This window comes from Equus caballus, chromosome 8, assembly GCF_041296265.1.
Source record: "Equus caballus isolate H_3958 breed thoroughbred chromosome 8, TB-T2T, whole genome shotgun sequence".
Lineage (NCBI taxonomy): Eukaryota > Metazoa > Chordata > Mammalia > Perissodactyla > Equidae > Equus > Equus caballus.
In genome coordinates this window covers 60,854,084-60,880,619 of record NC_091691.1, presented here as the reverse complement: position 1 = coordinate 60,880,619, position 26,536 = coordinate 60,854,084, and the positions used below count along the sequence as shown (strand labels likewise).

The following is a 26,536-nucleotide window of genomic DNA, read 5'->3' as shown; positions in this document are numbered from 1 at the left end:
CTTTCTTAGAGCATTTACTTTAGAAAACTTGTCATTGTTCATTCTTCCTCTGCCCCTTTCAGATAGGATGTAAATCATTTTAAAACTAAATAAGCCTTTCGCTAGCTTTACAAGCAGGAATGTCTTTCTCAAGGACCTGGGAGCCATCTCTTCAAACATCAAACACGTGAACATCAAGGAAGACAGCACCCGTCTCTCCTTCTCCATGGGTGCCTGCCTCCAAATTGTAACTAGCTACCTGTCCCAGAGATATAAGAGTTTTACTATTTCTTTGAATAAAGGCAATCAGCAAACACAATGGCCACCTCAATTACCAGGTGAATTTAAGATGAGCTGTGTATGACAAATGGTGCTGGCAAGTCTTACTTGAGGTCAAGTTACTTGTGAACATCTTGTGAACATGTATGTAATGGGTTGTATCTGTCTGGCTATATTTCTGTCTTTGCAATTTCTTTATAGGTTTCTTTCTCTACTTGCAATTTCCTTAGGGGCTACCTGTGACACGCATCACATTCTGGCTTAATGCTTATTGTATAATGAAACTGTTTTCTTTCTCGTCTACCTTTGAGGAGTGTTTCCAGGTAGACTAGATTTTGTTTTTAATGATGTTTCCACAACAAGAGTAAACAGTTAAAAAATAAACTGGAGGTTTATTTTTTATTATTTAGGTTTATTAAGGAGGTATAATTAACAGGTCAGTAGGGGACCTGCAGTGGAATCCTAGAACATGCAACACACCAAGGAGGAAAGGAGCAGAGAAATGAACAGATGGGACCAAGAGAAAACAAATACCCAGATGGTAGGTTTAAACTCATCCATGTGAATAACTGCTGTAAATAGGCTAAAACCTTCCATTAAGTCAGAAATTGTTAAAATGGATAAGAGAGCAAGACCCATTTATATATTTACAAGAAACACACATTATAAAGGTATAGTCAGGTTGAGAGACAAAGGATCAAAAAGATGTACCATGCAAACACCAAGCCTAAGAAAGCTGGCATGGTGATGAATGTTAGAGGCAAAGCAGATTTCAAGACAAAGAATATCCAGAGATAAAGAGAGACATTCCATAATGATGAAAGGGTCAATTCTTCAGAGAGACACAATAATCCTAAATGTTTTTGCACCTAGTAACACAGGTATAACAAATTTCAAAATACAGGAAGCGAAAGTAGAATGAATTAAAGGGGAAATAGGCAAAGCCACAGTCAATTGGAGATTTATAACATTCCTCTCTCAGCAATTAATAGAAAAAGTGGACAAAAAAATCAATAATGATATAGGATTTGAATTACACTTAAATAGAAACCAAGAAATTTTGGTATGTTAAAATTAAATTATCTGGAAGTTATGTAAAACACTTCATTTCTAGGTGATACTTGATAAGCAATGTCTTATTGTATAAATTTTGACACAGAGATGATTAGAATATGTCTGTAGAGATACATGCAATCAACCAAAAGTTGCTCCCATGTGCCTCTTGGATTGGGAGCCCCGGAGTTATGGAAATATCCCACAGTTGTCATGCTTTTGGATGTCTTGATGCACCAGTGTTGTGAAATATTTCTTGATGTGACATTATAGTATAGGCAGAAACTCTGATCTTTTCCCTTGTAAACTATAACAAGCAACTAAAACAGCCTCTCAACATTGTTTGAATGATTTCACCTCTTTGGGTCAGACATGCAAGCCTTCTTTAGCCCAATCCAACAGGTTCCTCCAATGTTGCTTGCTGGGCAGGGAGAAAACTTCAGTCTTTTAGGAACAAGGTTGCCAGACTTGGCAAATAGAAATACAGAGTGCCCAGTTAAATTTGAATTTCAGATAACAGATAATTTTTTCACTGTAAGACAAACTTACACTTTTTAGTGTAATTAAATTACTACTCATTATTGATCTGAAACTCAAATTTAACTGGGCATTCTTGTGTCTACTCTACTTAGGAAGGGAAATATGCTCTTCCAATGAGGTTGGTTGAGCTGGATTTAACCAGTTCACAATAAAATACCAAAGTCCAATAAATACCTGCCTTCGGGGTGTTGCCTCCTCCCCTAACCACCAGCTATATTCCTTGTAAAATACAATGGAGCAATAAAAAGATAGGGGCAAACGGTCGCTCTAAAGATCATCTTTTTATTTAAATATTTTGATGATACACATACAAATATAGTCTCCCAAGCAACACATGTAAAAACTAATACAAATCACCCTTTCAGGTACAAAGAAAGCCATTTAGAAACTGTGATTATGCTATATATATACAAGAGACAGGCTAGGTTTTTCAGGCCTGCCCAAGGACGACCTTTAAGACCAAGTTGTGTTTGTTCGGAGTACATAGGTCATATTTACATTTGCACACAGTAGTGATATTCCTGTTGCATACTTGGTAAAATATAACTACTAAGTCTATAATGGAAAAAAAAAAAGCAACAATTACTAAGTAGAGAGTTAAAAATTTGGATCATGGAAGAATGACCTTCATCTTGGCCACAGGCTTACGGTGTCTAAAAATATCTGCCTTTTACCCATTAATAGTCAGTAGGAGTAAAAAGTATAAATCTTTTGCACAACACAATTCAAGTCAATAATATTTTCAAAAATATGTACAAAATGAATTTTTAAATATTCATTTCCCTAGCAAAATATCCTGAAAAATCACGAAATTACATAGTCTTTAAAATTTATGAAAATTATTTTGCTATGGAGAATATTTATATAAATTATTATGGATATGCACAGATACTTTGAAACATGAAATGGATTATTTTTTCAAGGAGCAATAAAAATACAATCTATTTATTTGTCCAAAACAGCCAAATCACTTTTAAAAAAAAGGGGCGAGGATGTTGTACAAATTCAGGTCAATTATATCATATTTAATACCCCTGTAGGAAGTCATGACCAGCTAGCCAATGACTTTGAGACATAGAATAAGATCAGAATTTCAAACTCATAATTATAAAAATTACAGGGTCTTTCAATATTTTTTGCAATTGTAGATAAAAGAGAGTAGCTTCTAAAATTCAGTTGTATTCCACAAATATTGATTTGGCACCCACGTTAGGCAAAGAGGATACAACAGTGAAATAAGGATAGTTCTTACCACAGTGTACATAGTCTAGCAGTTAAGTCAGCTGTACTAAATTAGAAGATAATGTACCCTGAGGGTTTTTTTAATATCATAGTATTACTATAAAAAGTAAAGTGATTTTATATTTATAAATTTCTCCCTGGATTATACAACTGCACTTGAGGTGTTCAATATTTTCATGATTACTGAGAGACAAAGGGAAGCTATAATGCTGTTTTTAAAGTCATACAACACACACACATGCACACCCACACACAGAGTCACATGCACACACATAGTTACATGCACAGAAACATACAATGTGTGTGCTTACCATGTCAGTATCGCAAAATTCAGTCAATTTACCACAGACTGAAAGGCCTCTAGTCTTATGGAAAACAAGAAAACAAACTGGTTGCCCAGACTGTGCATGTAATCTTTGGATAAATGAATTATTGGTGATCTGCTAGGTGCAGTAAAGTACGGAGTACAGCACAGCAGGGTTAAAGGTTAACAGGGTGAGCAAAGGGGCCCACTCAACCCCCTGGGGGCTCTCCTGGATGGTGATGAGCTGGATACTCTGTGTTCATTTGGTAAATTCTTAGAAGTCCGACTTACTCTATTTAACTTGCTTTGTGAATATTGTTTGGCCATTTGCCACTAAAAGGCAATTAGGACACAGCACGACCACTATACCCTTGGTAAATCCTGGAGCATTTTTGAAGTACACTCCTGGAAGCTGAGACAGTGAGGCCCTTGGTGTGTATGTAATTAAGTAAAATTTTAAGCCCAATGTCTGTGTGCCTCTTACGGCTGTAAGACTCCTGAAGAGCCAGGTCCATTGAAAACATGCAGTCAGTCCCTGCTGGGTAAACTCTGGGTCAGGCTGTGGCTGACTGCTGCTTAGGACTAAGAGTGCTGGACGGTGCTGTGCTTGGAGACTCTGGTGGAAGATGCGGTTACAGTAGAATGAGAATGACCAGACTCCTCTAAACTGAAGTTTGGAGCAGGGCCAGTGACTCCAGCTCCAGAAACCACAGTCTTTCTGGCCGTGACAGAGGTTTCAGCAGGAATTTGGAAACCGGACTGCAGAGCGGAAGCAGGTGTTAGCACCCTTTCCGTCACTGTCACGTTCTGGCCTACTGCTACACTGGGCATGGTCAGAGTGGGCTGCACAGCCGGGCTGGGGGCAAGGAAGCTCTCTCGCTCCCTGACCATAACATAATGTGCATCTGGCAGCTGCTGAGTGCCTTCCAGAGGACCAGACACCCCCCCGTTCGGCTGAATTATTCTCTCGGTAACCGTGACATTACCCTCACTAGCATAATGCTGATCTACCAAGGTAGAAGCTGGAGCATACACCCGCTCTGTCACAATCAGGCCCTGTGGCTGGCTAGGACCCAGGATCATAGTACTTGGTGGCATGGTGGAGCCTGTGGCATAGGAAGTTTCTTTCAGTATCACATTACCAGGAGGCAATGGATCAGGAAGTGGTCGAGGCACCTTTTGACCCTGCCAGGAAGATACAGACCTTTCAGTGACTACTTCCTGAGTTACTTTCTCTGCATTTGCTTCATGCAAGTGTTCTGGAACTTGAAAGCTACTACCAGAGGAGGAAGCATTCTCTGAATTAACCTTAGTTTGCTCATAGAGTGAACGGGAAGCTGTCTTCACACCTGTTTCTCTCACAGGTTTTGGCTTCTGCTCAATTTGCATATCTATATTTATTTTCCGACCCACACAAACTTCAGCTAGTGTCTTGAATTTAATTCCTAAATCATCTAAGAAGCCATCATCTAGTTCTCCTTCAATAAAACTGCAACAGCCAATGGAACCATGTAGAGATTCAGTTTCTTCCTGAGAATAAACCAGAAGGCAATCTTTGCCCAGGTGAACGTCATCTTCCTCAGTGTAAGAGGCCGCTTTCTAAAACGGAAATAAAAACAGACACATAACTAGTGGCACAACTTCACTTAAAAACAAGACTCTATATTCCTGCTCAAAATGCATAACCTGAGTCTAATTATGAGGATGCATCAGAGAAACATAAACTGAGGGGCATCCTACAACACGACTGACCTGTATTCTTAAAAAATATTAATATTAAATGCATGGGGTCGGCCCCATGGCCTACTGGTTAAGCTCAGTGCGCTCTGCTTTGGTGGCCCGGGTTTGGTTCCCAGGCACAGACCTACACTACTTATTGGTGGCTATGCTGTGGCAGCGTCCCACATACAAAATAGAGGGAGACTGGCACAGATGTTAGCTCAGGGTAAATCTTCCTCAGAAAAAGAAAAAGAAAAAAAATTAATATTGTGAAAAACAAAGAAAGGTGGAGGAGACTGTTTCAGATTAAAGTAAAGTGTCAAGACAACTAAATGGAAAGCAGGACCCTTAATTAGGTCCTGGACAGGAAAAAAAATGGCTATAAAAGACATTATTGTGATAATTGGCTAAACTGAAGTAAGGAATATATGTGCTATTGTTAAATCTCTAAATCTGTTCACTGTAACTGTGGGAATGCAAGAGAATGTGCATGCGTGGATGTGTGTGCGTGTGCACGCGTGTGGGTGTGAGAGAGAGAATGGGAAGGCAAATAGCAAATGTGGCAAAATGTTAACATAACAATTGGGTAATCTGGGTAAAGAGTATACAAAAGCTTAAAAATTCCATTATTCTTGCAAATTTTCTGATACATTTGAAACGATTTCTGAATTAAGTTGTGCACACATACATAACCAAGAATGACTGGAACAGGATTAGCATGGAGAAAGAAAAAATCAAAATAAAACAAACAGGGCACCAGCATGGAGCTTGGCAGTGAGAGAGAGGAGGGAAAAATGATTTCCCTTGACATGACCTCATCATGTCTCTGTCAAGCTGATCCCTGGGCTGGGCAGGAGATGGTATGAAAGGAGGGTGGAAGGGAGCAGACACTGGGGAAGGGCTCCAGTAACTTGCAACCATTTAGAAGACAGGGGACAGAAATAAACTGGCCTCCACGGAAGCCCACCCCCTACTCGTCTCAAGCGTCCTTCAGATGCCTGACACCCTGACTCTGCCCATCCCCAGGCGGGACACAGGGACCTTGTTCTCAAGAAAGTCACTCCGCCTGCTTCTAGTTCCTAATTCCAGGCAAGAGCTACCTGACTGCATCTCGTCATCTTCCCTCATAATTTTTTGTGAAGCCATGTACTCTCATTCGGAAGAGAGAATTTAAACGGACATAACAGATTGTGTTTTTCAGGTCACACATTCTCTCCCCTCCACCAGGCCCAACCCTATCAAGCCTGCTCCTGCACAGGGATTATACTTTCTGACCCACTCACATCTGGTTTAGTCATGTGACTCACTCTGGCCAATGAAATGGGAGTGAGGAAAGGCAGTGTCTCTAGGAGACACTGCCTGGTTCTGCAGTGCTGTTCCCTGTGGCCCAAGGACAGCAGCTTTCCAGGCACAATCTGCTCCCTTGACATGACATTCGCCTTGGAATGCAGATGACATGGAGCAGAGCCGCATGCATCAAGTGGTCAAAATATGAATGGAAGTGAGAAATAAGCCTTTGTGAGAAGTAAGACTGTGGAGTCATTTATTATTTCCACTGACTGACTCGGTGGGTCACGTCTCTTCCTCATTGCCTGGAAGCATTCTTTTAAAAAAAACAAAGTCCCATTTGGATCCGAGGCAATCATTACCCTAATAATACCATATTCATATATAAATTTTTTTTCCCCTATACATAAAAACAAATCCTTACCTCAGTGAAATAATTTCTTAAGAACTCATCACTCAGGGCCACGGCAGCTGCTTCAGCTCCGGTCATGTCTCTGGAAGCCCCTGTGGTTCTTGTGGTCGTAATGGTTTCGGAGTCTATGACTCTTGTTAACTCGGTAACCTGGGGGGGGTCAACAGAAATAAGGCGTCTGCGTTCTCTCCATCTTCCGTCCACCTCATGCCCTTTGGTATAGCAAGAAGAGCTACTTCCTTTGGTGATGGTCTTGCTTGTTACACCTCCTACTCCACTGCTTACATGCACTCCGTGATCTGCCGCCACAAATGAGGACACCACCTGTGACAGCAAATACAGTTGAGAACCGCGTCAGAAGGATGGAGCGTCAGGATGGGCGGTAGAAGGATCTGAGCTAAGTGGGCATATGAAGGGAATAAGCTGTCTACACAGAGGCAAATCAGGAAAAATATTTTGGGTTGAATAACTTCCATTTGAGTCTTCTGAAGATCCCTATTCTACCTTCTTGTTTTGTTAGCTGATTATAACAAAAGGAAAAAACAAAAATGATTTAAATATGGTCTCAGTTCATTTGCTCTATTGGCACCAATGGCATTTCAACTTTCCTCTAGTTTGATGCATCTTCTCCAGTTATTAAATCTTTATTTTGTTTTTCTAGGTGGACACATAGAGGCCCCAAATAAAGACTATAACTCCAAGCCTCCACTGCTTCTAGGTCTAGCCAGATGACTAAGTTCTGCTTAATTTAATTTCAAGAAGAAATGGTGTATTCAACTTCTGGGAAGTGTTCTTCAAAAGCATTCCTTCACTTTTCTCCTATCTGCTGGTTGGAATGTGGGGATACTAGCTAGTGTCCGGTCCATTAGGACAGTGTGGGAATGAAACTCATCCATGCAGGAATAGCAAGAAAGGAGGAACCAGGGGTCATGTTGTGGAGACATCATCACATTGGTCCTGGATGGCCCAGGTTTATACTTAAGCCACCGTTATGCTGAGTTCTCTGACACCTGATGCTAAATCATATCCTATTAGACACGGTGCTCACTGTGGATGCTGATGAGACACCCAGTGTGGAGATGCAATAGAGAGAAAATGGGAGAGGGCTATTAAGTAGATAGGAGAGGGGATTTTGCAACGTTTTACAACTGTTATGAGGTTGTAGGCACACCTCTGCCAACCCTATGTATCGAGGAGAATGGCAATGGAAAAGCATCTGGTTGAGAAAGGTTGCCCATTTAATATTGGGAGCAAAATTTCTATCCTAAATCCCTACACACTTTTGCTCTCTCTCACCTTTGTTGTGCTTTCTCTGTGTTACTACTTGACCTTTTTCTTCCATTCTCTGTAACACAGGACCTGTCACAGTAGAGCAAAGCCACTTCAGCTCTGCCCTGGCAACAAACACAAACTATACTGTCCTTCAAACCCTTTGTTTAACAAAGGCATATCCATAAAATCTGTAATAACCATTTTACTCTCTCATGACGAAAAACGTTAGAAACACTTCCCAAGGCCCCTTTAACTCAGAGAAGAAGACAAGTTACATCAATATGTGATTATCTGACCTTGTCTTCAGGTGGCGCCCCTTCATTATTCCAAGGATGCAGCATCTCTATAGTGCCGGGGATGGGGGTGAAGCCTTTGGCGCCCTCTCCACAATGGCACATCAGCAGTAAAAGCGGTACAACTGGACAGAGACAAAATTGGGTGCAGAGGAGGTTAGTTCTGACATATTTCTAAATTCATATTGCGTAATTTTGCAATGTGTGTATCTCTTCCTGGAGTTCAGTCTTTGCTTATTTGCAGCCCTATTTTTCTGTTTTTCTTTTCTTCCCCTGATCCAACCTCATCAAGCTTGTTTTGGGTGAGTTATACCAAAGCCTGAAGGCAGGATGAGGGAGTCTCACAGATTCAGAGACCACGTTCATCACAGAGGCTGTCTCTGGTTACCGAATGGAACACCAAGACTGGATTCAATAGTATCCAAATCATCAAAACCAACTTCAAGACTTAAATTTTCTTTTAAATCACTTTAATTTTTAATATGAGAAAATTCACTATCTAAAAAATATTTATATATGTGTTAAAAAAAATCAAAAGCTCCTAAGGGTAGGAAAATGTTAATATATTCAAATATTCTAGAACATTGGAACTTCTATTAATACTTTACCACTTCACCCTACAATGGAATTTAGCACAGGGCAGGACTCACTGAGGTTCCAATTAACCTGTGAATTACCTAAATACTATTTTCTAAAGCGCTTCTACCTTAAAAACCCTTAGACTATATATATAACATTTCATCTAGGATTCAATCAAATTTCAAAACTCCCTCCTTAAATTTTATTCTACCTCTAGGAGGAAGTGAAGGCCCATGCTGGCCCCGTGATCAGTGTAGTAAAGAATTAACTACACCTGCAGCAATCCACCCCAAACTAGCTTTCATGGCCACTCCCAGTTGGCAGCGTCCAGTGATGAACTGACTACCCCCTAGATTCCTTTTTATGTAAAACAGTTGACAGCACCTACTGTCAGTGATAAAAAGATTGAAATCAGCTAGGGGCAATTAAACAATTTCAACAAATTCAACAAATACTTATCAAATGTCTGCATGTGCCAAAAGCCATATTAGGCCCCGGGGAATATGAGATGAGAAGGCAGTGCAAGGAACCCCCGGGTAAAAGATTTGGTCCCAGCTCCAGCACCTACTTCCCGACAACTTGGTAAGCTGAGACAAGTCATTTACCATCATGTGTCTGTACTTCACCCATAAAATAGAGATGACGGTGGAAAAGTACACTGCAAACTGTTGAGTGCTGTGCATTCAATGGCACATCTACTAATGGCTTTGACAAGCTCCTCCTCTGTCTTTGCAATAGCTGAGTCCTCTGCCCATGTTCAGTGGTCAAGTGGAGTGGTATTCCACATGACCCCAGGCTGCAATTCTTGGTTCTTTCCATGAAAGGAAACCCCAGGTCTTTGGAGGGCATGCAGGGAAGGCAGGTGGTTGTCAGTGTTGGGGAGCAAAGCGCTCAGAGGGTCTGTCTATTGTTGGAGCTGGTGAAGGGCCAAGTCAAGAAGAGGGTATCGGGAGGTGGAGCTCTGACACGGTGAGTGTGCAAAGCAAGGAACCATGGGGATAAGCTGAGTTTTTAAAATAACCTTGTATCCATAACTCAAATTCTTGCAACAAAAATCTTTTCTGAGCCTCCTATGTGCAAGGCACTGTTCTGGGCACTGGGCAGTGAAGAAGAGACAACATCCCTCCATCACAGAGCTATCAAACTGGGGACACCAACGAGGTTTCTGTTACAAGGGTGTTGAAGAGTATGCCTAACAACCTTGGTTATTTTAATCAGCAAATGATTCATTTTTATAAAACAAAATTCTGAAGCGTGCTACAATAACTTTTGGTGAATTTATCACTGATCAATGATTATTCCCCTATTCACCCTCAAAAGTGTTCTAGTGTAGTTAAAGAATAACTCTAAAGAAATCAATGACCACTACACTAACACAGCACGAGTAGTAAGTTACGACTCTAACGAGTAACAAGTAAGTTACTAAAAGAGCCAAAGAGTGGCTTTTAAGACACTTACGTAGCAAGAGCAGAAGAGCAAAAATTATTAGCGCGATTGCCGCGGGTCCCAGGCCAACATAGGAGTCACGCAGTGCTTCTACACACCCACCGCCATCCAGACAATTGCAAACCGTGAGATCAAGGGTCTGCTTCTCAGGGCAACTGAAGCCCTGACGATCTGAAATCAGGAACGGAATTTCACTTCTCCCAAGCTTTCGTTCGCTTTGTTGCAGTAACACACTGGTACCTAGGCGGGCAGGAGGCAAAAGGAAATAAAAATGAGCAATTACCATGGAAGGCGTGAGATTAAGTTACAGAAACATTCTTTAATTGCTAATAATCTTTAGCTCCAGTTAGTTTTATTCTTCCTCAACTTCTCTATTGAATTCACACTAGGTGCTTCACAAAGTTAGTGCAGACACTCCAAATAGGCAGGTTAATAGCAAAGGATTGGATTTGTACACACCTTACTTTTATGATTAATTTTAGCAAATACGTGTGGTCTACCAAATGCTAGGAACTGTTCCATGTACTGGGAATAGAGTGACAAACAAGTGGTGAGTTAAGTGACATTTCCGATGAATGGTCTTTATTTTACCATTTCTTTAAAAAACTTTATTAGGGCAATTTTCAAACAGACAGTAATAGAGAGAAGAGCACAATTAACCCCCATGGTATCCATTTCCAGGTTTAGTAATTTTCAACAATGGGCCAATCTTGTTTCATTTAGTCCCCTCCTTTTTGTTCCCAACACTGTATACTCAACATTTTGAGAAATTTCAAATCTACAGAAAAGTTGAAAGAATATTACAATGAATACTGATATACCCTTCACAAATTGTTTACATTTTACAACAATACTTTCTCTCTCTACACACACGTTTTTTTCCCTGAACTCTTTCAAGTTGCATATATCATGACATTCTTCAGCATATACCTTCTAAGACCAAAGGACATCAGCCCTCTTTAGAAATTTATTATTGATATACTACTATCTAATATATAACCCATATTCAAACTTTTCAATTGTAGTAATAAAGTCCTATATAGTTCTCTGTTTTTCTCTGTTTTCTTTTTTGATCCTGGATCCAATCAAGGATTAGGCAATTGCATTTAGTTGTCATCCTAGTTTCTGTTAATAATCTAGAACAGTCCTAATCTCCTTTTTGGCCTTTCAGGACCTTGATGTTTTTGGAGGCCACTTATTTCAAAGAATGCTCCAGTTTGAATTTGTCTGATTGTTTCCTCATGATTGGATTCAGGTTATACATTTTTGGCAAGAATATTACACAGGAAGCGTTGTGTGAATGACCTTTCATCTTACTTTTTTTTAAATGTGACTGATGATTATTTCTAAATTTTTCCTTCACATGAATAAAAATAATGACCAGTTTTCATATGAGTAAAAACAATCACTTAGAATAGTTGAAACATTATCTGATACATGTATAACATTAAAAAATAATTTGCCTTCAAGACATGTAAAGACGGATAAATATAAAGATAAAAATGAAGTGTTTTGGGTTTTTGCTTTTATTTATTTTTGGAGCTAAAAGACAGCCTCTTCTCATTTTAAGGCCCAAGTTTTGTGGAATTTCATCTGCACAGCTAGAAATATACTTATTAAATCATCCCGAAAGCTTTGGAGATGTGAGGAAAGCACCTAATCATTCACTTAAGAAATATGAGCTCATAAAAAAAATCCAGGAAAACATGGCCTGGAAGGATATGACTAAATTAACGATTGGTTCTGAGGGGGTAGGCGGGGGGGGGGGGGGGGGGGGGACGGGACGAAGGACACAGCAGGACTTGTACTTTATCATAAAAAAAGAGGCTGACAAATATTCCTTTGGTAACATTCTTTTAATTCTAGGTAGTAGGTACAAGGGTGTCCACCTTATTGGTCTCTGTATTTTAAAATTTTCCCCAATAAATACAAACAGATAGGACTATTTATTATCATGACAGTTGGCCAATCACCTTATTACGTAACCAAAGAGAAAAAAGCCTGGCTTACAGAATCTTCCCTCTAAAGTGCCTAGATAAATGAAGTATAATCTCAGTGACCTCCTGTTATAACACTCGAACATGTATATCTTTAAGAGTGTTTTGTTTCTAAGACTATGAAAAATTCAAGAACCTATCAAATTCCAACCCCTTTATCTTTAGATAGGAAATCCATTTGTGTGTCTGGAGAGGCAGCACAGCATAAAGGCAGAGACTCCAGAGCTAGTCTAGTTGGGCCCAAATCCCAGCCCCAGCTCTTAACAAGCTGTGACCTTGAGAATACCAGTCAAACTCGGTTTCCTCATCTATATAATGTTGACCACAGCAGGGCCAAACTTCTAGGGTTGTTAATATCACTCAAGTGCTGAGAACAGTGCCTGGCATCTCCCAAACTCACGTGTTTCTTAGATAAAATAAAAAAGTCTTGGAATCCCAGCAAGTTCAATGCAAAACACATTCACATATCTTAGGCAAAGAAAGGCAAACTCCACTCCAGTGTTCAGCTGAGGCGGGAGTCCCAGGCCTCTGTGAGTCCAGAAGGAGATACCATGAGCCAGGAGACCAACCACTGTTCAAGTTTTGATGCCTGTGACTTAATTACCATAAGAAGAATCATCTGGATGTCTGCCCCCCCAGGGCTCATGCTAGCTGAAAACTTGATCTGGAGTAACCTCAATTAATCAGGACAGTGACTGTCATCCTTAGTGGAGAGAAAATCTGAGTTAACTGAGGGCATAGCTGTCTTCTTCAAGTAAGTACACAAACCCTAAGAAGACTTTGAATTAAGTATAGAAATGTTTAAGCAAATTAAAGACACAGTTTGAATATTTTTGTAAAGAATTTATTTGTATTTGTTGTGTTTATATATTTGTCATATTTTTAGGAAAATTAGCCCTATTAATATGACAGCTTTGTAGCTCCAATTTAACACATGTATAGGCAAACCTGAGAGATCTCGTAGGTTTGGTTCCAAACCACTGCAATAAAGTGAGTCACAAGAATGTTTTTGTGTCCCAGTGTATATAAAAGTTATGTTTACACTATACTGTAGTCTATTAAGTTTGCAACAGCATTATGTCTAAAAAACAATGTACATATCTTAATTAAAAAATACTTTATTGCTGGGGGCTGGCCCGGTGGTGCAGCGGTTAAGTTTGCATGTTCTGCTTCAGCGGCCCAGGGTTTGCTGGTTTGGATCCCAGGTGCGGACCTACACACCACTTGGTAAGCCATGCTGTGGCAGGCATCCTACACTATAAAGTAGAGCAAGATGGGCATGGATGTTAGCTCAGGGCCAGTCTTCCTCAGCAAAAAAGAGGAAGATTGGCAGCAGATGTTAGCTCTGGGCTAATCTTCCTCAAAAAAAAAAAAAAGAAAACTTTATTGCTAAAAAATGCTAACCATCAGTGAGTAGCCTTCAGTGAGCAGCAATCTTTCTGCTGGTGAAGGGTCTTGCCTCAGTGTTGATGGCTGCTGACTGATCCGCGTGGTGGTTGCGGGAGGTTAGGGTGGCTGTGGCAATTTCTTAAAATAAGACAACAATGAAGTTTGCCACATCGATTGACCCTTTCATGAATGATTTCTCTGCAGCATGCGATGCTGTTTGATAGCATTTTCCCCACAGAACTTCTTTCAAAATTGGAGTCAGTCCTCTCCAACCCTGCTGCTCCTTTATCAACGAAGTTTACGTAACAGTCCAAATCCTTTGTTGTCATTTCAACAGTCTTCACAGCATCTTCACCAAGAAAAGATGCCATCGCAAGAAACCACTTTCTTTGCTCATCCATAAGAAGCAACTCCTCATCCGTTCAAGTTTTATCATGAGATCGCAGCAATTTAGTCACATCTCCAGGCTCCATTTCTAATTCTAGCTCTCTTCCTATTCCCACTACATCTGCAGTTACCTCCTGCATTGAAGTCTTGAACCCCTCAAAGTCATCCAGGAGGATTGGAATCCAATTCTTCGAAACTCCTGTTAATGCTGATATTTTGACCTCTTCCCATGAATCACAAACGTTCTTCATGGCACCTGGAATGGTGAATCCTTCCCAGGTTCAATTTACTTTGCCCAGATCCATCGGAGGAATCACTACGTATGGCAGCTATATCCTTATGCAATGTGCTTCTTAAATAGTAAGAATCGAAAGTTGAAATTATTCCTTGATTCATGGGCTGCAGAATGGACGTTGTGTTGGCAGGCATGAAAACAACATTAATCTCGTACATCTCCATCAGATCTCTTGGATGACCAGGTGCGTTGTCCATGAGCAGTAACATTTTGAAAGGAATTTTTTTTCTGAGGGGTAAGTCTCAACAGTGGGCTTAAAATATTCAGTAAACCATGTTGTAAACAGATGTGCTTTGTTGTTCCATTTACAGAGCACAGAGTAGATTTAGACTGGTTTCAATTTAAAGTCACAAGCTGCATTAGCCCTGACAAGAGAATCAGTCTGTCCTTTGAAGCCAGGCACAGACTTCCTCTCTAGCTGTTAAAGTCCTAGATGGCATCTTCTTCCACTATAAGGTTGTTTTGTCTACATTGCAAATCTGTTTTTTAGTGTAGCCACCTTCATTACCGATCTTAGCTAGATCTTCTGGCTAAGTTGCTGCAGCTTCTACATCGGCACTTCCTACTTCTCCTTGTACTTTCACGTTATGGAGACAGCTTCCTTCCTAAACCTGCATGAATCACCTTCCGCTACTTCAAACTTTTTTCCTGCAGCGTCCTCACCTCTCTCAGCCTTCACAGAATTGGAGAGAGTTAGGGCCTTGCTCTAGCTTAGGCTTCGGCTGAAGGGAGTGTTGTGGCTGGTTTGATCTTCTATCCAGACCACTGAAACTTTCTCCAGATCAGCAATAAGGCTGTTTAGCTTTCTTATCACTCGTGTGTTGACTGCAGTAGCACTTTTCATTTCCTTCAAGAACTTTTCCATTGCATTCATAACTTGGCTAACTGTTTGATACAAGACACCTAGCTTTTGGCCTATCTCGGCTTTCAACACGCCTTCCTTACTAAGCTTAATCATTTCTAGCTTTTCATTTAAAGTGAGAGAAGTGCGACTCTTCCTCTCACTGGAACACTTAGAGTCTGCTGGAAGATTATTAACTGACCTAATTGCAATATGGTTGTGTCTCAGGGAATAGAGAGAGAGATGGGGGAATGGCCGGTCAGTGGAGCAGTCACAACACACAAATTTACCGATTAAGTTCACTGTCAAAATTTTATGGGCGTGGTTCACGGCTCTCCAAAACAATGACAATAGTAACATCGAAGATGACTGATCACCATAACAAATATAGTAATAATGAAAAAGTTTGAAATATTGCGAGAATTACCAAAATGTGACACAGAAACATGAAGTGAGCAAATGCTCTTGGAAAAATGGCGCTGACAGACTTGCTTGAGGGTTGCCACGAACCTTAAATTTGTATAAAATGTAATTATCTGCAAAGCGTAGTAAAGTGAAGCACAATAAAACGGTATGCCCGTAACTGTGTTACTGATTTAGACCTGTGGTTTTAGGTTGAAATATCACTGGTTTGTTTGGTATTGGACCACCGAGGAGAATTTCAGGGTCAATGCATTTCTAAGTTAACTTCACAGGAATTTTGGAGTACAGAGATCATGGGAAGGTTTTCTTTATTAATTCAGATCACTGAAATACACAAAAAGGAAACAATATACTAAACTTACGAATATAGCTTGAAATGTTGAAGGTGTTTAATTTGTAAATTGGACGAAACATCATTCAAAGCCTCTTTAAAATGACTGCAAAAATTGGTTAGACTTAAAGTAACAATAAACTTGCAAACTAAGAAAAACTTGGGTATTATATTTGAAACTTTTATGAAATGAACACTAATTGTTTAGATCAAAATGATCTTCTGGATAAGTTTTTCTGCATTCAAAAACTACCCTGAAGGGAACCCAAAAGCTCATGTCAACAAGGGGGATATGTCCAAGATATGGATATATACACATGGCCATCTGGCATGGGGGGGCCAGTAACTGACACTTCGTTGCGTTGTGTCCCTCACTTATGAGCTTTGTGACTTTGAACAAGCTACTTAACTCTGGGTAAGCCAAAGTTTCCTCAGCTGTGGTGAGAAAATAATGTTATTGGATAAGGATTAAATGCAATGATGCATAAGAAGTGCCAGCAGAGTGCCTGGCACATGGTGAGTGATCAATAAATGTTATTTTTAATGAAATTGTTACCATATGTCAAGATTTTTAGATGGCACCTACTCTGATTGCGGTGCTTAAGACACGCAAGGTACTCCTAAACTCACAAGATGAAACAGCTACTTTAAGAACAATTTAGAGAATATCCAGCTATCTCTAAGACATTAGGCCATTTTTCTTCTCTCCTTTTCTGTTACTCCAAATGGGTTATTTATTATAGGCAGATAAAAGACAGTCCGCCTGATGGTCAGAATTTAATTTTATAAACTCCTTTAAAAAACTGTATTGGAAATACACTTTATGAAAAAAAAAAACCACAGCCTGTATTACGAAGATTTTAGATTTCTAACAGTTTAATATTTAAATATGTAGTCCAATGATTTTTCTTACTCTCTTGGTGTACGATCTTCCATCTTTCTGCCATTCCAGCTGGTGTGTCAATGATGGAGAAACTGAAAGGCCAGCTGTATGGGTATCCATCTAGGTCCTGTGCAGTCACGTTCACATGCTGCACGTCGTCACAGACAGTCTGCACTGGGTTGATCAGTGTGGGGCAATTGTCATTGATGTCTTCAACTGTGATAACAATGGTGCCAGTGATGGTTTTTCTGGGATAATCTTAAAAATAGGAAAGAAACAATACATATATTCTGGTGATATTGCTGACAATGCACATAGTTTGAATCCTCTTGCCAATCTGGTAAAGAGAAGGTGCCAACAAATTAGGACATTCCGTATCCTAGATATGTTTTCATATTTGGATCAAGTAATCTCTTTTAATGCACTAAGTAGAAATGTCAAGGCTTATCTGTTGGAGAGATTTGGTTTTTCTACAAGATCAAAACTTTGGTGTTGGAAAATAAAATCTAAATACACGTAACCAAGAAACATATCTACTTAATAACTTACCTTCCGATATAGCCACAATCTTAGCTGTGTATGTACCATTGTGGACATATCTGGATTCAAAATCAGGAATTTTTACAAGTCTAATTTCAGATGTGACAGAATTCACAGAGATCCAATTGTCTATATCTTCGAGTTTGGCATATCTGTTATAAAACAAACAAAATTAATTTTGGATTCTGGATAAATTGAGAATCTCTAATATCTACAACTCTTTCCAGCTTACTTTTTGCTTCATCATAAACGTTCTTGTTACAGGCCTTAGTGGGGAATGTTTTAAATTTCTTGAAACTATACTAAAAGTCCCTCCCTTTACTGTATATTACACTTCAGTTGGAACTTTCCTTATTTCTCTAACATACCCAAGACATAAATGCAAAGGCCACATCCCCCTCTAACCCAGGACATTTGCCAGTTGCTCTGCAGTCTGTCCCACAGCTGTTGATCTAGTCTCCCACAAACCTGGGCTAAACCTTTGGAGAAGAACTTAGTTACCCAACAAGAACTGATGGAGAAAAGTAGTCTTACATTCTATGGTTTATTGACATATTATCAATATTTTAAATGTCAGTTTTACAAATCAATGAATGCCTTAAATGAAAGTACTTTAAAATTTTGGGGGTAATGTTGATTGTTAGGAGCAATAGGCTTCTTTCAGGTAGAAACAGTTAAAACTGAAAACAATGCTGATAAAGTGAGTAAAGGAGAGCTAGTGTGGAAAGAGACAGCTTTGGGAGGGCAAGGAGAATGTTCACATTATGTCTCCAGAAATGTATGTAATTTAATACCATTGAGTTTAAAATATAACCCAATACAAATATAGACCAAATATATGAGTATCTTGGTTCAGTCAAATTGATAATTTATTTTCTACAAAGTGTTGGTTTAGGCACACAGGAATGAGTGGCTAATTTATAGCAATAATTATTTATACTGCTATTGTAAAAAATTCCAATTATACACTTAAACTAAATTCTTCTGCCTTTTAATATTTCTATGGGGAAATAATAGATTTGGATCTTCACAAGTATGTCTGAATTTCATGTCTGGAATTTTAAAGCTTGGACTTGGTTGCCATCAGTGGTTTCCCACATTCATACCTATAATAAAGGCAGAGTCATAGTAATAACGATCACATTTCACAATGGAATGTTTCCTGCAATTTCATTTATGGAATTTTCTAACTGTTCTTCTCTATTGTGAAAATCAGACATCATCAAAGTAAGACGGCAGCTCACGTTATGTCAAATATCCATAAACAACTGATACATATGAATAATCAGTAAAATAGTAAATTATGAAAAAGTTAAGGGAATAATTCTTCTGTCGTCCTTATCAGCATTTGTAAATACCAACACTAATTACTTAGGTGAACAATGGAAAATAATTTAACTTAGCTGTATCTCTCATTCTTTTTCTGTAAAATAGTAGGATCTAATTGATCTTTCTCAATCTAAAGCTCTATAATTTTATGCTAAAGAATAAAAGAAAATACTTTGAGAAATAAAGAAGCATGGTTCATTGTTTTTCCAGGCAAAATATATCTTTTGAAATATTCATAGCTCTTAACAAAAATAGCAGCCAAGGGGCCGGCCCCGTGGTGTAGTGGTTAAGTTTGGCATGCTCTGCTTCGGCAGCCTGGGTTTGCAGGTTCGGGTCCTGTGCACAGACCTACACCACTCATCAGCCGCACTGTGTCGGCAACCCATATACAAAATAGAAGAAGACTGGCACAGATCAGGGCTAACCTTCCTCAAGCGAAAAAGGAGGGAGACTGGCAACAGATGCTAGCTCAGGGCAAATCTTCCTCAGCAAAAAAAAAAAAAAAAAAAAAAAAAGGCAGCACAAATTAACAGCTAGGGGGTAAACAGAAGTTTCAATAGATAGCCACAATATTATTGGAGGGTAATTCATTAGAACATATAAGCCTATCAGTGGACAGCAGAAGAAATGATCATATGGAACATCCATCCTCAATTCTGGGGATTCAGTTAGGACTGCCTTGTTAGGTTTAGAGCCATGGAAATAAAAACCAGACTAAAAAACTCAAGAGAAACAGGACTGACTTCCTGCACAGAGGGTGGGCAAAAAGGGTCACCAAGACTCCAGAAAACACAGCGGAAGTTGTTTGTTAATATTATTTTGGGAAAAAATTATTTGCTGATGAATTTCATTAAAAGGAAAGAGACTCTCGTAAAGAGTTTCCTCTACATTCCCATTCTTGATACAGTTGGCCATGCATCTAAATACAACGTTATATGAAGTACTGGCACCCAGGGGCACATGCCCGGGGACAGTCAAGAAACCAAGCAACTCTGGCACTGATAGCAGAAAGGCACACAAGCTGTGTGTCCGGGTACCATGTGCGGCTTCTTTTAATTCAACCAGAATCACTGTAACTAGAATTCCATAAATAATAGCTCTGTAGAGTTGTCTTTCCATAGTATGCTTCTGAGATGTAAGATGGAAATTAACTTTGCAAATTTCAACGTATCATGCAAACCTAAGGTGTCACTATAGAGGGGGAACAATCCAGTCCCTTCTAGCACAGTGGTGGCATCTAGTAGCTTCTCAAAAATATATTCTGAATAAAAGTCGCCACAATCAAGACACACATTATAAAAGGTCCATCAATCCCTGAACCAAATAGCATGGTTTAAATGAATATTAATTTCCAAGATTTAGGTACAAATAAAACTGGTTTCACCATATGAAAATACATTACACAACTCTTTTCTTCTTTTTTCCTCCCCAAAGCCCCAGTACATAGCTGTATATCCTATTTGTAGTTCATTCTAGTTCTTCTATGTGGGATGCCTCCACAGCACGGCTTGAGGAGCGGTGCTAGGCCTGTGCTCAGGATCCGAACTGGCAGACCCTGGACCGCTGAAGTGGAGCGCATGAACTTAACCATCAGACACGGGGCCAGCCCCCATGCAGCTATTTTCTTAACCAAACTTGTGTAGAGTAGAATAAGCAGTAAATTTTATTTGCTCCTTTCTTACCTCTAATACCCTTTCAGGAAATAAGACAGATTTTAGAAAGTTTCTTTCTGAATGTTCTCTTTGCTGCTTTTAACCTTCTCTAGCCAGAACTGTTCCGAGGCGAGGGACCCAGCGTCTGCCTCACACTCAGGTGGTGCAGGGAAGGAAGCCTGGGGAAATTTCTCCCTTCCTCTCAGTGACAGGTACAACTCTGGGGAATTTAATCTACAGACCTTTGGGGAATTATAATGTGGAGTGGGAAGAAGTGAAGAGTCCACATTTCATTATGAGTTTTTGAAAATGGGCATTTAAAGTAATTAAAAATGAGGAGATACATTAATAACTCTTACCTTACTTGGGCTAGTTTTCCAGTGTCTTCATCGAAAGCTTCAAATTTTCCAATTGTTCGGCTTAAGCTTGCTTTATCCATGCTCTCGCTAGTGCGAATTGAGATTGTGCTGCTTTTAAAATGAATGCCTTCTTTCACATTTTTCACCTTTACCGTGATGGGAATGGATATAGGCTTATATTTATTCTTAACTGATTTGTGAAATGCTGCTTTATTAGTGACAATAATGCTGAAGTTAAGATTCTTTATTTCTTCATAATCTACTTCCTAGAAAGGCAAAATCAAAAGAAGTTCTTTTAAAAGAGAAAACAACCAGAACCCACATAGAACACACACACACACACACACACGTGGTTTTAATGTAGACATCATAATTTCACACGTGGGAGATACAGTGGCACTGAGTATTCCAACTCTCATACCAATACCATGCAATTAAAAAGTCTCTGTCAATCTGGAGATTCCTAAATGTTAAGAATGTTTAGGAAGCATCCCTAATTAATTTTTTAAAGGTCAAAATCATTTTAAAAATGTATACTTTTTGACAATTTGAAGTGATTTTTTTTCTTAATGAAAAACATGAATGGACATTTAAGATAAATGAGTATTCCTTAAACTGTGCTCTGTGGGGGTGTTCTGGTGAAAAGGGCCACTAAGCAGTGGCAGCACTGCCAGCTCTGCTCCCCGCACACCGACTTTCACTGCACACTAGCAGAGCAAGAACTGAGACCTCCTGGAAGAAAGACGACGTCTAACTTTGTTAAACCCAGGGCTTTAGAAACTTGTTTAAACAAAGAACCTACCGCCCCTCCTTTCTACCATAATGTCTATTAATATCTGGTTTGCGATTAATGCCATAAAAAATGAACCTTCCTCCAAATATGCTATTCATTGTGAACTGTGGTATTTAGAAAGTACACTTGATATAATCAGTATATCACTGTATGCATATTTTATGTTCCAATTTGTCCATTTTCTTTTTACAAACTTTTCTATTTTATTCTATGATTTAGATATAATTTACTTAGCCATTCTATTACTGGGCATTTGGAGTACTGGCAATTTTTAAATATAATTAATACTGCTCTGCACATCTTTATACAGAGCATTTTTCCTCTGTTGAGCTACATCCTACTACTAAAAGAAGTATCTAGTCAAAGTTTATTTAGGTCCTGCTGCTTTATTCCTAGTGGCCTTGACCATTTGGATGCACTGACCATTTATGCTTATTTCTTTAGTATAACATTACATATATTACATGTGTTTACATGAATTACTGCAAAGCGGTTCACTTTTGTTTTTGGAAGATTTGTTATGAAATTTCTTATCCTCTCTGTAGGGTTTTTGATGGATAACAACTTTTCCTGCCTCTTTTTTTATATGGGACACTATGGTGTTGGGACAAGCACACAACAGATATGACTACAGAAAATACACTCTATGTTTTCTTTTTAAGTTGCTTTTGCACTTCACATGCTTGTTTTGAAGGCATGATGTAGGCTGGATGAGAAATAAAATCTTCCAGCCACTGTCATTCGTATTCAAAGACTGTGGAAAGCCAAGACAATGCTAAAAACAAAAAGAGCTAGGTACTGAGGGCATAAAAGCTATTTCACAGTGTTTGTTAAAAATAGCCATGATGCCCAAAGAGAATGGAAAAACTTTCAGCATCAAGAGCAATGTATGCGGGCATATACTCTTATTTTCTTTACAATTGTCAACATATTTTATCATTTCCATTTTTGCTATTTTTAATAGCATTGAAGGTTTTAAATTTATTTGTTAACAAAGCTGAGGCTGTTTTTCGTGTGATGATTCCCTACCTCTATTTCCACAGTTTAAAGTATCTGTCGTTCTCATTTATCTTTTTTTTGACAGCTTTATTGAGGTCTAATTTACCTACAATGAAATTTGCCCTTTTTAAGTGTGCAGCATGATGATTTTTAGTGAACCTATATGGTTTTGCAAACACCACAACTGTTCACTTTTAGAATACTTTCATCACCCCAAAAAGTTCCTTTTTGCCTTTCTGCAGTCAATTCCTACTCACATCCCCTAGCCCCAAGCAACCACTCGTCTGCTTTCTCCATCCATCATTTTGCCTTTTCTAGAAATTTCACATAAATGGAATCATATGATATGCAGTATTTTGTGTCTGGCTTCTTACACAAAATTCAATGTTTCTGAGGTTCATCCAGTAACATGTACCAGTACTTTATTTCTTTTTATTGCTCAACAGTATTCTACTGTATACATACACCACATTTTGTTTATCTGCTCACCAGGTGACAGATGTGGACTGTTAGCAGTTTTTGACTATTATGAATAAAAGCTGCTATAAACACTTGCACACAAGTTTTTGTATGGATAAGATGTTTTTATTTTTCTTGGGTGAACACCTAGGACTAAATTGTTGGCTCACTGGATAACTACTCTATGTTTAATGCCGTAAAAAACTGACAAACTAGCTACACTATTTTATGTTTCCATCAGCAAATATAGGAGTTCCAGTTTCTCTAGATCCTTGCTGACACTCGGTGTTGCCGGTCTTTTTGACGACAGCCATTCTAGCACGTGTGTAGTGGTATCTCACATAGTTTTAATTTGCATCTTCCCCAATAACTAATGAAGTTGATTATCTTTTTATGTCTGTATTTGCTACTTGTAGATCTTCTTTGTCTAACTTCCTTGCAATGGAATCTGATTATTGCCTTTCTAATTTGGAAGCAATTCTTTATAGAATTGAGACAGTAAATTTGTAATTTTCTCAATCTGTTGCTGTTATTTTATTTTTTTTTAATTTTTAATTTTATTTTTTTTGAGGAAGATCAGCCCTGAGCTAACATCTGCTGCCAATCCTCCTCTTTTTTGCTGAGGAAGATTGGCCCTGAGTGAACATCCATGCCCATCTTCCTCTACTTTATATGTGGGATGCCTGCCATAGCATGCCTTATGAGTGGTGCCACGTCCGCACCCAGGATCCGAACTGGTGGATCACGGGCCACTGAAGCAGAATGTGTAAACTTAACCGCTATACCATGGGGCTGGCCCCTGCTATCATTTCAATACTAATTTTACTATTTTTTGTCCATGCCCCCTTTGGTAGAAATAACCATATCCCTTTTTTTGCTACCACACAAATACTTCTATTCTGGCACTTCCATCATTTATCAGTAAGTGAGTGCTTCTCCTTATGGCTGTTATTGGCTTTTCATCTCAAGCATCAAGCATGGTTGCACCTAGAATCAGTGACTAAAAAGTATGCTTACTTCTACATAAGCAGATATAGATAGATATAATAAATAAAATCTATTTTGTCTCTGATGCCATTATCCATTTCTTCAATAATCATAAAATGTGTCTTCCCTTTAAACACGCGGTAATCTTATTCTAGTTTTCTCTGCTTTGAATAAAGGTAGTCTAAATGCAGACAGTAGTAGCCTATTGATAAATGGTACCCAGAATTATTACTGTGAAACTTCAAGTTAATTTTTCACTACTCTGTTATACATTTATATTACCATTATTCCTCTTCCCACTGTTAGATTTTACCTACTTCGCCATATATTAAAGTTTTGTAAAACTCTGGAAAGTTCTGGAATCAATTTTTGTCTGTGTGTGACTTAATGGAATAGTGTTTTGAAAGCTATAGATTTGCATTTTACTTTAAAATCTGATAAAGGCAATTCTACCATAAGCCATTTAAAAATACATTGTTTTCTTCCTTACTTATTCTACCAGATAAAAATCCATCCTGTAATTTCTGCTTAAAGAGATTCTGTGGGGGTAATGGGTTTCAAATGTATAAGACCCATATGTTTAATAAGACTACTTAATTTTTCCTTCATTGATTCAATTAAGCACAAGAGGTTTGGCCACTGGCTTTCAAAATGTGACCGTCATACTACTTATATTAGAATCACAAGTGGATTTTTGTTATGAAGGTAAGTTCCTGAGTCCAACTCAATCAGAATTATCGATGATAGGGCCAAGAAATCTGCATTTTTGGAATATAGCTTTACTAGGTGATTCTTAGGCACACATAAGTATAAGGACAACTACATGAGGGCTTTATCAAGTTATTACAGCTTTTGTTTTTAGATGTCATTAATGAGGTTTGGCTTTACTGTTAAGTTGATCCAATAAGACAGAGTAAGTTGGGGCATACTCAGTAGAGGCAAGAAGTCATGACATGGGAATGCCATAGTCAGGCACAGGCTGCAAGGAAGACCAGAAGAGTGCTAAGCAATAATGATGCTTGTATCATGCTGCCAGGTTAGCATCAGAGTCCCCTGATCTGAATTTGAACTGTACTGTGACCACTTACTAAACACAGAACCTGGGCAAAAAGGGATAGCTCCTATCTCAAACAACTGTGACGCCAGTTAGATGAGAATGTAAAGCATTTGTAAGTGTTTGGGGCTCAAAATATATCAGTTGCCTCCTCTGCACCAACTTCTCCCATTCCAGTTTTGAACACTAAGTACTTACCTTAATAAGGGTCACAATTCCTTCATTAGTTTGAGTATCAGTTTCTATGTGGAAATAACCTTTTTCGTTTCCTGATGCAAATGTAAAATTTGCTAACCAATTATCAGAGCCTATTTCATCTGCATCGAACACTTTAATGCGTATAACTTCTACATTGGCTTTATTTTCTTCAACCGTCCCTTCATACTGCAAAACATGAACATATGATGTTTATTTTAATGTAACACAAACATACATGATATGTTCTTCGGACTAAAATATGAATAAGTAGGTATATTTGTTATAAAAATAATAGTTACCGTTTCCTTTTCGGCTACAGGTATATTGTCATTGACATCCAAAATACGAATCTGAACTTGAGCTTGTGTCACTGGTTTATCCGTGATTTGTCCATTGCCATCTCTCGCTTCTACTGTCAAAGTATAGCTGCTGTGTTCCTGCAGGGCAATGAAAAACATCCAGCTGGGATGAAAATGAATCGCTTCCCAAATCTGGTTTTTAGTTCACTTTGTCACCAAGGGAAGGAACCACAGTATATTTTATTCATAAGTAAGTTTCATGATCTGCTGTTATTTGTGTGAAGATGCTGTTTACTTGCCATCAGAGCTTTTCCAGAAGGGCAGAAAACCCTAGAGGAGTTGTTGATAGTCAAATTCTTAAAGGTACCATTGGTGATATTATCAGGAGATAAGTCTCTCCTTAATGCACTCTGTGCACAGGGGGGTGTTCAAAATGTAGTTTGCTCTACACCAGAAGTGATGGCAGGACTGTAGGAATTGGTCCTGTCTGCCCTACATCTCATGCTCAGCTAAAGTTAAGCTAGGAAAATCTAGTTCCCAAGAAAACGGCCAGGGAAGGCAAAACCTGGTGAACTTTGTCCAGACATCTCGAAAGACATGATTTTTAGAGAATGTGTCTAGAGAGCAACATCTTGGATGTTAATCCAAAGTGAATCCTTCTCTTCAACATGCTCCCTTACGATGGCCCCCTTCAGTATGACTGGAGTTTAAGAAGGAACCAGGCAGCCAGTACCAATGCATGGGGGTCCTGGGTGGGGCAGAACCGCTCAGTGAAAGGCAGGACAGCAAAGGCTCTGGAGCCAGCTGCTTGCGTTCCAATTCTGGCTTTGTCACTTATTACCTGTGTTGGACACACACTTAATCCCTTTGACCTTTGGTTTCCTTCTGCATAAAATGGGGATAATAATTAGATCTC

The 26,536-nt window shown here is 39.0% G+C and overlaps 1 protein-coding gene and 1 long non-coding RNA gene across 3 annotated transcripts in view; one reads left to right on the top strand and one right to left on the bottom strand.

Annotated features, from left to right (window-relative positions):
* The window catches only part of LOC138915279 (uncharacterized), an 81,094-nt gene that overhangs the window by 30,435 nt on the left and 24,123 nt on the right, over positions 1–26,536 (top strand). The window lies entirely within an intron of this gene.
* The window catches only part of DSG2 (desmoglein 2), a 49,519-nt gene continuing 25,096 nt past the window's right edge, over positions 2,114–26,536 (bottom strand). For both annotated transcript variants that reach the window (XM_070220856.1, XM_023647610.2), the window contains exons 7-15: positions 25,621–25,758; positions 25,322–25,507; positions 20,832–21,097; positions 17,501–17,643; positions 16,982–17,209; positions 10,418–10,645; positions 8,384–8,505; positions 6,828–7,139; positions 2,114–4,996 (exon numbers count right to left, since the gene is read on the bottom strand). In XM_070220856.1, coding sequence (XP_070076957.1) covers positions 3,980–4,996; positions 6,828–7,139; positions 8,384–8,505; positions 10,418–10,645; positions 16,982–17,209; positions 17,501–17,643; positions 20,832–21,097; positions 25,322–25,507; positions 25,621–25,758 — 2,640 coding nt within the window. In that variant the 3' untranslated portion in view covers positions 2,114–3,979. The remainder of the gene's footprint in view (positions 4,997–6,827; positions 7,140–8,383; positions 8,506–10,417; positions 10,646–16,981; positions 17,210–17,500; positions 17,644–20,831; positions 21,098–25,321; positions 25,508–25,620; positions 25,759–26,536) is intronic.